Below are 12,089 nucleotides of genomic sequence, written 5' to 3'. Positions count from 1 at the left end.
ACTCAAGTAGTATCTGGGTCCTGTTAAGCTTCCTTAGTCTGAGATATCATGAAAGTTTATTAGGCTCTTAGGGTATCTAAGTGGTTTAGACTACATCTCATGTTTTTAGGATGCTCGAGGTTAGCTCTTCAGGCTAATCCAATCTCTGGGTGTACTCGTGTTTAGAACTTTGATCGCCGCTCATGATCCTAAGGTGCTAGAGATACTCGAAACATTCTAAACTACGTCAACATGTAAACCGCTCTATGAAAAAAATTTAAGTCCCTTTTCAAAACATATATTATTTTCTTTCCATAAAAAAAATAAAAAAAATGTGGGAGGAGAATTGGTAAATTAAGTGTTTAATAATGATGCAGGCAGTTACATGCAGGAGCAGAAGGATTGGGCGTAATAAAGGCAATAACAGGCCACGCGCCTTCTCTAACACAAAGGGCAATTACAGGCCACGCGCCTTCTCTGATACTAGATACTTCAATCCCCCTCTCCAAACCCTCACTCTCTCTCCTCACACCTTCACCATGAGCATCTCTTCTCTTGCTTTCCAGCCCACTCTTTTCTCCGCCGCCAAATTGCCGTCGCCGGCCTGCCGGAGACCCTTTTCCGGACGTCATCATACACTCGTCGTTTGCTCCTCTGCTAAACCCCCGGTGGCGGTTAGTTCGTCTGTCAATGTGCCGCAGTCAGCGGGGAAGGATGAACTGAAACGAATTGGGGAACTTAGTCAAGTATCGGGAGTGTTGGGCTGCCAGTGGGGTGATGAAGGTAAAGGTAAACTCGTTGATATCTTGGCCCAGCACTTTGAAATCGTCGCTCGTTGTCAGGTAGTCTTCAAGATTTGATTTCATTTTTCTTTTGGGATAATTTTTTCTGTTCAGGTTTTTGTTGTGTTTCTTATGCTTTTTCTATTGGATTTGGATTTGTTTATTGATTTGCTCTATTTCTACTTGCCTCCATGCGAACCTCGTTTTATTTTGTTTGCAATTTCAGAATCTCTTTGTTCTTTTTGTTCTTTCTTTCCTGAGACACTTTGACGTTATCGAAGCATATAAGAATCTTCTAACCTTGTGTTGTTATATTTGCAATGGTGAAGGCCAAAGGGCGGCTATGATTTATCTCTGTATTTGCACATCCGCTTTTAGAATAGTCGATGAGCCATTTTGATTCTATGTTGCGTTTTTATGTGGTATCCTGATGTGTATGACACCTTTGGTTTCTGGAACTATCTGAGAGTTCAAACTGATTTGCAGGGTGGGGCTAATGCTGGGCACACAATCTATAATGCAGAAGGGAAGAAGTTTGCTCTTCATCTCATCCCTTCAGGGATCCTTAATGAAGGTACTTTATGTGTTGTTGGAAACGGAGTTGTGGTGCATGTGCCCGGTTTCTTCGAAGAAATTGATCGTCTAGAAGCGAGTGGAGTGTCATGCAAGGGAAGGATCTTGGTGTCTGACCGAGCCCATCTGTTATTTGATTTTCATCAGGAGGTGGATGGCTTAAGAGAAGCTGAGTTAGCTAAATCTTTCATTGGAACAACCAGGAGAGGGATTGGACCTTGTTACTCTAGCAAAGTTATTAGAAATGGTATTAGAGTGGGTGATTTGAGGCACTTGGATACACTTCCTCAGAAGCTCGACCTTCTACTCTCCGATGCTGCATCGAGATTCAAGGATTTTGTCTATACCCCAGAAATTCTGAAGGAAGAAGTCGAGAAGTACAAACGATATGCCGAGAGATTGGAACCATTTATCACTGACACTGTGCATTTCATTAATGAAGCCATCTCTGATAATAAGAAGATTTTGGTTGAAGGTGGTCAAGCAACTATGCTTGATATCGACTTTGGTACTTATCCTTTCGTAACTTCTTCCAGCCCGTCCGCAGGTGGAATTTGCACCGGTCTTGGAATTGCTCCAAAAGTTGTGGGTGATCTTATAGGAGTGGTGAGTTTCTTTTGATTCACTGTTTCTTTATTTCCTTCTTGATGGAAAGCTGATTTATATATTGGATGTTGTGCATATCCATAAGGTTCTCTGTTGATCTTTGCAGGTGAAGGCATACACTACTAGAGTTGGTTCTGGCCCTTTTCCTACTGAGATCTTGGGAAAGGGGGGTGACCTCCTTAGGTTTGCTGGTCAAGAATTTGGTACCACAACTGGTCGCCCTCGTCGTTGTGGATGGCTCGATATAGTTGCTCTAAAATATTGCTGTAAAATTAATGGCTTCTCTTCTCTGAATCTTACGAAACTCGACGTTCTCTCAGAACTGTCTGAGATACAACTGGGGGTTTCTTATCGAACACCTGATGGAACGCCCGTCGAATCCTTTCCCGCAGATCTTAGTCTTCTTGAACAAATAAAGGCAAGCATTATGCATCCTTTTTCTTACTTATATCCTTTTTCCTTGCTTTTATTTTAACTTCGATGCTATGGGTTTAGTTAATGGTTTAAGAATTGTGACTTTTAGGGGTTCTTAAGAAGAAGAAATAAAAGAAAGTAGGAGAATAAAAGATAAATAAAAGGCTGGAGAAGACCTTTCACACGTGCTCTTTCATTAATACTTCAGTTGAAAGTTTGGGGAGTATTGTGCTGCAAGATTTTGAATGCTCTTTGGTAGTTGTTTATGCTTGGTGCATATGGCTTTAGAAGACAAGCCAAAAACTTTATAGGTTGACGTCATTTATTCTTGTGTTAACCTTTCAAAAATCAGCAAAAAGTTGTGTTTCAAAAAGGATGATGTGCATTTAGTTGTGTTTGAATATGCTCTCATGTGTTCTTTCGTTGTTACTTCATTAAAGTGTTGGGAATGGTCGTGTAACAGCCCAAGCTCACCATTACACCGGGCGGTGTTTCAGCGGGAATGCTGGGCTCCAAAGGGGGTGGTGTGAGATCGCACATCTGTTGGGAGGAGAACGAAACATTCTTTATAAGGGTGTGGAAACCTCTCCCTAGCAGACGTGTTTTAAAAACCTTGAGGGAAAGCCCAAAAGGATAAACCCAAAGAGGACAATATCTACTAGCAATGGACTTGGGTTGTTATAGGTTGGGATTATGTTCTACCAAGATTTTGGATGTTTTCGGGTTTTTGATTGTCTTGATAGGAATAAGATTGTATTATGTTGCATATCCTTGAACGTGTGGTCTTTTAGGTAAGTACATTAGAAAACCATAATATTTCTAAAAGGAAAATGAAATGCTTTAAACTTGAAGTAAAAAATTGTCAACTAGGTTGATATAACATTGATAAAGGTCAGAAGTTTGAATCTCACGCCACATGTTATTGAACTAAAAAAAAGGTTCTTAATATTGTCTAAAGTTCTTTGATGTTGTCCATGGTTCTTAGCATTTTCTTTGTTTGCAACTGTATCATGTTATATTGCTCTTTTGTTTCCAAGTCATAAACTAAGATTAGGTGTTCAAATTTTCTTAAATTTCAAGGTGTTCAACTCCTGAATCCAGAATCTTACAACAGTCTCTACTTTTTCCCGTTTGTTTTCCTGTGTATAGGTGGAATATGAAACAATGCCTGGATGGATGTGTGATATCTCTTCAATAAGAGATTATTCTGACCTTCCTAAGGCTGCAAAAGAATATGTATCAAGGATCGAAGAACTCGTGGGCATACCTGTGCATTACATCGGTGTCGGTCCAGGCCGTGATGCACTATTATACAAATGATTCGAGTTATCAGTTGATCAATCATTGGAGCTCCAGGTATGGTTCAAGATTACATTGGTAGAATATTTATCATCATCTTGAGCTGTTTTTTTTGGAGTAAATTCAACAATACAGCATAACCATTTGAATGTGATACCTGTTTCTGAGGCTGTTTTCACATTTCCCATATGACTAGTAGAGCTCAATGTAGGCGTTTTTGAGAGGCTCTATTGGCTCAGGAAATGGTATTAGCTGAATAATTATCATATCCAGGAAATAATAATGAGTTCAGATGGTCATTCTTGGCAATCAATCATCTTTCCAGTCTGTTTCATCTTCTGGGGATACTCGACTTTTTTTGCCAAAATTTACTTCAAATTGATCCATATCAAACTGGTCGATAAATGTTTTAAGTTGTGAAACTCATTGTGATTGTAAAGGCTCAAGCCCACTACTAGTCGATATTGTCCTCTTTGGACTTTCCCTTTCGGACTTCGCTTCAAGGTTTTTAAAACGCGTCTACTAGGGAGAGGTTTCCACACTCATATAAAGAATGTTTTGTTCTCCTCCCTTACCGAGATGGGATCTCATATTCCACCCCCTTTGAGGCCTAGTGCCTTTGTTGGCACTCGCTCCATTCTCCAATCGATATGGGACCTCCCAAATCCACCCCCTTTGGGGTCCAACGTCCTTATTGGTACATTGCCTCATGTCCACCTCCTTCGGGGCTCAGCTTCCTCGCTAGCACATCGTTCGGTATCTAGCTTTGATACCATTTGTAACGGTCTAAGTCCATCGCTAGCAAATGTTGTCTTTTTTGGGCTTTTCCTTCAGGCTTCCCCTCAAGGTTTTTAAAACGTGTCTACTAGGGAGAAGTTTCCACACCCTTATAAAGAATGCTTCGTTCTCCTCTCTAACCGAGGTGGGATCTTACAGTGATCCTTAAACTTTGAATATGTTTCATTTGAATGTCGAGTGTTCGTTTGAAAAGGGCGAGAGACGGTAAGAGGTATACATCCCCATCAAGGTTTCTAGCATACATCCCCGTCAAGGTTTCTAGCATACATCCCCGTCAAGGTTTCTAGCATGGGGCATTTTAATGGAATTTATACTCATAAATAAGCCTATTCTATAGCTTTCTAAAACAGTTCATGCTTTGACTGTGTTTATACTAAGATAAGATAAGAATCCAATTGGCATAAAGCAAGAAATTTTGAAAGTTTAAGCCACAAATTTAGCACCTACTTTAGTTATTCTTATCAACGATTCTGATTTTAATATTCTTAAAGTTCTGTCTTAGTGAGTTGTATAATCAAGGAGATTTTTAGAGAGAAGTGAGATAGAAAAGAGACATAATCCCGTCCTTTCGAAAATGGTAAGATCTTTGGCATAAGAAGGGGTTGATCTGTATCATCTTGATTGAGTTCTGATTTTTCTACTCTTTAATGATATTGAGTTAGATTTTTTTCCATTTGTATCGAATAGAGCATGAATTTTTTTCCATCTGTATCGAACAGAGCATGGATTTTTTTTCCATCTGTACCGAACACAGCATGCTGAGTCAAATCTGTCTTGTTTAAAGTCAAATCTTCTTTTGAGTCATATATTCTTCAGACATGGTTGAGTCAAATCTTCTTCGAGTAAAACCTACTTTTGTTTTTGTTTTTTGTTTTTTCATTATTGTATTAGTAGTTTAAAAATAGTGGGGTGAGTTTCTTTCTCTTTACCTTAGGTTAATCATTTCTATTCGAAACAAAAAATAAAAGGTAAAAAATGAAACATATGTTTTCCTCAAACTGGCATGAAATTAAAATTTTGAACTTTAATTACTATACATATCAAGAAAAAGAAAGAAAAATAATAATAAGCAACAATAACTTTCAATATATTAAAAGTAAAATTTTAAATTTTAAATTATAAATGAAATTTAAAATTACCTGATAGGCCATCATTACCATACGTGCTTAGTGTCACGGTCATGCTCGTCTAGAGCGTGTTACTCATGGCCGCATGTCATGACAAGCCAAACCCTTGTCATGTCTTTTCATTATAGTGTTTTCCTTTTTTACTTCTAGGGCGTATGACGTCTCAAAAATATAATGTCTAGGCCTGCCAAACATAATGACTCAGAATGTACTTACATATGCTAAGCTGTTATTATCTTTCTCTTGCTTGCTTATATAACGTCGCTTTCCAAAATCTCTCTCTCTCCTCGTTTTCTAAAACCTTCTTTTAAAACTCTCTCTCTCCTCATTTTCTAAAACCTTCTTTTAAAACCGAGGCTAGAGGCTCGATCATACGTCGCTTGGCCGTAGGCGACGCAAGAACAAATTGGCTTAGCTCACTTGTCGTTGGAAAGTGAGTGCCACACAATCGCTAGCCCGCTGCCTTCGAAAGTGCGATTGTGTCACTTAGCATGTACTCCATCAACATTTCTATTATTGCTAATTAAGTCACTCTATTTACTTAAAACGTTATAACACACGGTAAAAAATAATAATAATAATAATAAATAAAAAATTTCAAGAACTACAAGAGTAAAAAATTTCAAGTCCTAACCCATCCTCATTTTCATTTCCTATTTTATTTTCCGTTCCTACAAAAAAAAATTATTTGTTTTTGTGGGGAATTTCCTACAAGGACTTTGGAGGAATCGAGTTTTTTTTGGGTAATTTTTACCGTTTATTAATATTTTTTAAAGAAGTAGAGCGGTTTTAAAGTTTTTATTTTTCGATATAATCTTTATTAAAAAATTGTTAAAAAAAAATATATGTTTTATATGCAAACATATATATAATATTCTACGAACATCATTTCTAAAAATCAAATTTTAATATACCTCAAAATTAACATTTTTTTTTTTAATATAGCTAATTTATTTCCATAATATGTGTTGAAATATATTTATATTAAACGAGGTAAAAGGGATTGGGAATTGGGTAGGGATGGGGACATGAAATATAATCCCGTCCCTAGCCTCATTTATCTAACAGAGAAATATTCTTCATTCCCTCTCCCATTCCCATCTAAACATCCCGGTTCGGGAGCGAGTAAAATGAACATCTCTATCTACTCTAGACCCATATTCAAATTATAATTTGGAATCAGAATTAGGCAAATGCCGACCCTAGACAAACAACTGTACATCTTATAAGTATAAGTAATCACATCAATTATTTTAATTATAGGTTTAAATTTCATCTAATTTGAATATGGTATCGCTTATGTTATGACAAAACTGAGAGAAACAAAATAGTCTTACGAACATAAAGTTATATGATTAGAGAGAAATTAATTGTGGACACGAATCTTTTAGTCAAAAACGGTGTAGACAAAATTATATGTGGCCAAATAAATCTTTACTATCAAAATCATATAGAATCATCCTTAGAATATATTTCCCTAATTTCTATCCACCACCACATGTTAAATCTAATGATGGATTAAGGGACCAACTCTTTTATTGATTGAACCACGTAGGACCCATATCATATAGCATCGTCCCCGTAAACCTAAATATACTCGTCCCGTTTCGAAACTTGAACCGCAATGAAAAAGATAAAAGACAAAAATAAATTAATTAAAATACAAAAGAACGGAATCTAATTACAAACCGATGTTATTTAAATTTACTATAAAGTGAAAAATGAGTTTGGAAAACAAATACAAAAGACTCAAATATAAAAACGGACTGATGTTTCGAAACTATTTCCTCCGTAACTATGCAGCTCTTGAGCTCTCCCAATCTCGACTGGTAGCCCGTAAACACCTAGAAAAAAAGAAGGGGAATATGAAAATACTTAACAAGCGATCTACTTGTAGGCTCTCATTACATCCTTAATCCAGCATGTTGCCACGGATTTTATTTGAGCTCTAAGAAGTTCATGCCTGGTTTAGGAATCCTACTATTACCACACAAGTGGCACCGATCATGAGCTAAACTATTTATGTAGTCTCTCGTCTCCTCTGAAGGTTGGTTTCACTTCTACACACAATAGTAGCTTCTCGATTAACCACTTATGTAGTCCTTTGTCTCTCTTAAGGCGGGTGAATTCTACATACGACAGTAGCTTCTCAAGGTTGGTTTATTTTACACGTAGTAGTAGTTCTTCATGTCGTCTATTTGTAAGTCCCTCGTCTCTTCTCAAGGCTGGTTTATTCTACACAGTAATTACTCTACTATTTAACTAATTATTTAGTCTCTTGTCCCCTCTCAAGGCTGGTTTATGGCTTTTTGACCCGCTTCTACACATAGTAGTAGTTCCTTGTGTCACCTACTTATGTAGTCCCTTGTCCCCTCTCAAGACTGGTTTATTTTACATATAGTATTAACTCCTCAAATAGATTTCGTTCACGCTGCGGTTTTGTAAGTCCTCTTAAAATTTCTGGAATGTCGTAGAGATTTATTAGGTTTTTAGGGACGTCTAGAAGGTTTAAATCTCATCTCGCATTCCTGGTCGTTTGGCGTTCGCTCCTCGGGGCTAATCTAATTCTCTAGATGTACTTAGGTCTAGACCTTTGATTGCAACTCACGATCCTAAGGTGCTCGATCCATGGAAACATATTGACCTAGGTCAACATGAAACTGCTCTAGCTCTAACACCCTAATCTTAGCTTGGTTCAATCATATGGATACTTTAATATGGAAATATTTCGGTCGATCACCTAAGACATAGAAAACATAATATGAACATGCATGCAAAATCACCGAGCTTTGATAGAGAGATATTCTTGTTGATCACCTAAAGCATATAAAATATAATCAAAACATTCATGAAAAATCAACCGGGAGATAACATCCAGTAAAATAAGCATGAAACTTAAATTTTCATTTTAGGGGCATTTCGATAATTTTTCGTAACATTTATAATATTATCATCCAAATTGTCCATTATGAGTCATAATTATGCATATTCTAATAACATAAGACAAGAAATTCTCACATGCTAGTATGTCATAGCGGTCCTTTCGGAGCTAGCTTTTCTGTTTGTTAGAAGCCCCAAAATTTCTAAAATTTCTCTAATAGGTCCTAGTTCAATTGATTATAGGGTTAACACTAAAATTGAAGCGAAAATTGTCAAACGAGTCGAAAGAGACTACCTCATGCGCCCTCATGCACGCAGCCTACACATGAGTGTACACGTGCACAGGAGTACTCTATCCTCCATTTTGACATGTGGTGATCATTGCTTCGCTTTTTGGGCTTCTAGACGTGCTTTTAAATTTAGAGGTGCATGATTTTTATTCAACATTATTGGATGGGTCACGGGCCATGGGTCTATCCCAGATTGGGTCGCCCCGCGGGACAACGTGCGCCACCCAAATGCTAACACGCATCCCGTACTAGCCTAACCACGCTTCCTCCCTCGATAGCCAACACATGTCTTTGTCGATATTTGATACATGTCTATTTCTAAGTAACTCAAATCAACTTGGTTTCTTCACCAAAATCGTAGAGTTTTGTTCCAAAAAAATCATTTCTAACCTAAATGAATGGGTTCAAAATTAGTCCAAAATTTAAAAAAAAAAATTTAAAAATTTAAAACTAAAAACTAAAAATCTTACCTTTCTTTCTTCCTCTATTACTATGAATTTAAGCCATTCAAGCACCTAAAATAATTCTCCCAAAGCCACTTAGTGAAGGATCTTCAACAAAATTTCCATGGCACGCCACAGTTTGTAGCCGTAATAAGTAAATTATTGATTTCACAGATAATTATCTTTTTTTGTACTTTTATTATTGGAATTTGAGTTTTTGGGTAACATTTAATTAATGCATGAGTGTCACTGCTCTAGAAAAACAGGAAAATAATGAAAAAGCCAACAATAACGAGAAAGGTTCAACTAAAAAAGATTAAATAGATAAGTTGTTGAGTTTTGGGTAGATTTTAGTTCATTTTAATAGATTCTCAAGCACACTTACGAGGGTCATGCATAGTAATTATTTCCATAATCGTTTTAATTTCCATTAACAAGACTGTAGGAGAAAAACTATTTCTAACCCTTCTATTACCTTCAAGTATCCTTGTAATGGAGAGTATCAAAGAGGATTTCATTGGTCTCTCTACTTCCAAATAGGAGAACAACTATGTATGTAATGTAGCTAATTAAACAGACGTGTAAATCATTAACGAAAATCACACCGTCCACATACTTAAACTATATAAAGTTCTCTCGCCTCTCCTATAAAGAAAAGAGAGTAAGAAATTAGAGAGCTATCAAGTTTGGTTGCTATTTTTCAATGGAAGTTTCCTTCCTTTGAGCTCTCACGTCCACCTTTTTGCTCTAATCAATCCTTCTAGGTATTATTTTCCTTCTGCTGTCAAAACGGCTGGATTAGAGTTCTTCTTCTTCTTCTCTGGTTTCATAGCAGTTCACAGCAGCAGAGTCTGCTATTGTCTATTCCGAATTTCGCTTCCCAAATGTGGCTCTCTCTCTCTCTCTCGGTATCATTTTCCTTACCCTCTAGGGCTGAGAAAAGATAATCCACCGAGAATATTTCTAATTGAGTAGTCAATGACCCTACGAAATTTTACCAAATAACTCAATTAAATGTACAATTAGGTTCGATTCATGCAAATTGATATTCTTTTCATGTTGAACCATTCTTGCTTACTAATTAGAACAAAGGGAGCAAATAATGAGAAAATAGTTTGTATGAGTTCATAGTTAACTACAAAAAGACTCGATATAACTCTACATTTGGATAATTATCACTGTCTCGAAACCTTAACCCTCACCTTCGAAAGTTTGAGCTTTTAAGAAAAAAACTGGATAATTAATCTTCGTCCGCGCTCGAATCTTAAAAAAACCATGATTTTCAATCTAGATCCAAAAAGTAAATGCATAAACTCACCAACGAGAAAACGCTTACCTGATTTTATCTATATCGACAAGGCAAACTCTCATTTTACTCACAAATGTTTCAATTCAATCGTAACTCACAATCTTAAATCAATACTAACGCTTGGGACCCAAAAAGACGTAAATATACTCGAAAAGCTTGAGTCTAATTTTATACAATTTTGTAATCAACGGGTCACCTAACGAATAATATCAGTAAGAACGAATAAGGAAAACGTGTGCGGTCACAAATTTTTGCAGTCAAATCATATAGTATGTAGTGAATTTTGTGTGGCCATAAATCTTTCCACTCAAATTTTAGTTGTTTTTAGTGAATAGGAAGATGCGAATTACAAAGGTCTTTTACGACGGAAAAGTTCAAATCTCGCTGTTTAAGCGAGTCATTGGCTAAGATTCATTCTTGTGCACGAGGAGTAAGCAGAGTTAGTGAGTCGTGTAGTAGGAGACTATTTGGCACGGTTCGAGGGCATTTGAGTCAGCCATCAACGCCTATAATAGGTCAAGCCATCGCTAGTAGATGGTCCAGGGGCATTTGAGTTAGCCATCAACGCCCGTAATATGCTAAAGCCACCGCTAGTAGATATTATACGCTTCGACCCGTTATACATCGTCGTCAACCTCACGATTTTAAAACGTGTCTATTAGGGAGAGGTTTCCACGCTCTTATAAGAAATGCCAGAGAGGTTTTCACACACTTATAAGAATGTTTTGTTCCTTTCTCCAACTAACGTGGGATCTCACAATCCACCCCCCCTTTGGATTTGTAATAGACTAAGTCCATCGCTAGTAGATATTGTCTGCTTCGACCCGTTACATATCGTCATCAGCCTCACATTTTAAAACACGTCTATTAGAGAAAAGCTTTCACATCCTTCTTAGCTATATTTCGTTCTCCTCTCCAACCAGACTATGTCTTGATCCCTATATATCTTTCGAGCCAATTTCCTCTTTGTAGCACCAGAAAATAAGACTCTTGTAGAATCCAAATTTGCTACTCTTACCATTACCAAACTAATACACGCATGTTTAGTACTTCACGTGTTTCCGTGACACATAATGTAAATCCGTCTATTACAATTTTTACTTTCTATTCAAAGTTTAATTAATCCATGCAATAAACTTTCTAAAATTAGAATTATTGGAAAATTAAAAAAAAATAATAATAATAATTCAAAGGTTATGACATTACATTCCAAAGAGGAAGGTTGGTAGGCCATTAATTGCTTCAAAATGAAGGTGTTGGAAGATTATTAGCCACAAATTATACAATAGTGTTCTTATCTTTTTCTTTGAAATTTTGTAGGGGGAATAATTTATGTCAATATCAATATTAACAAACCCAATTATTTATTTATTTATTTATTTTGGAATATAATAATTTCATCATTGAATTCATAGGAATTTAAATAATTTATTTGTCACACCTTCTTAAATGCAAGCCATGTTAGGGTTTGGAGTAGGCAAAATGTTTCAATCTCGACATTAATGTGTAGTTAAGATGATAAGAACCCATAAGAACTTTTTGAGAGTGCACTTTTTTCAAAAAGTGCTTTTGAATTCATAAGGAATTAA

At 36.6% G+C, this 12,089-nt stretch overlaps 1 protein-coding gene across 1 annotated transcript; it reads left to right on the top strand.

Annotated features, from left to right (window-relative positions):
* Nucleotides 1–477: 477 nt before the first annotated feature.
* On the top strand, nt 478–3,966 carry LOC111803407 (adenylosuccinate synthetase 2, chloroplastic-like). The gene is made up of 4 exons (XM_023687789.1): nt 478–821; nt 1,248–1,940; nt 2,047–2,358; nt 3,504–3,966. Exons 1-4 carry the CDS (start codon nt 519–521, stop codon nt 3,672–3,674), a joined length of 1,479 nt encoding a protein of 492 aa, XP_023543557.1. The 5' UTR covers nt 478–518; the 3' UTR covers nt 3,675–3,966.
* The last annotated feature ends 8,123 nt before the right edge of the window (nt 3,967–12,089 follow it).

This window comes from Cucurbita pepo, chromosome LG10, assembly GCF_002806865.2.
Source record: "Cucurbita pepo subsp. pepo cultivar mu-cu-16 chromosome LG10, ASM280686v2, whole genome shotgun sequence".
Taxonomy (NCBI): Eukaryota; Viridiplantae; Streptophyta; class Magnoliopsida; order Cucurbitales; family Cucurbitaceae; genus Cucurbita; species Cucurbita pepo.
Note: the sequence above shows the minus strand (reverse complement) of the source record. Positions and strands in the feature narration are given on the sequence as shown.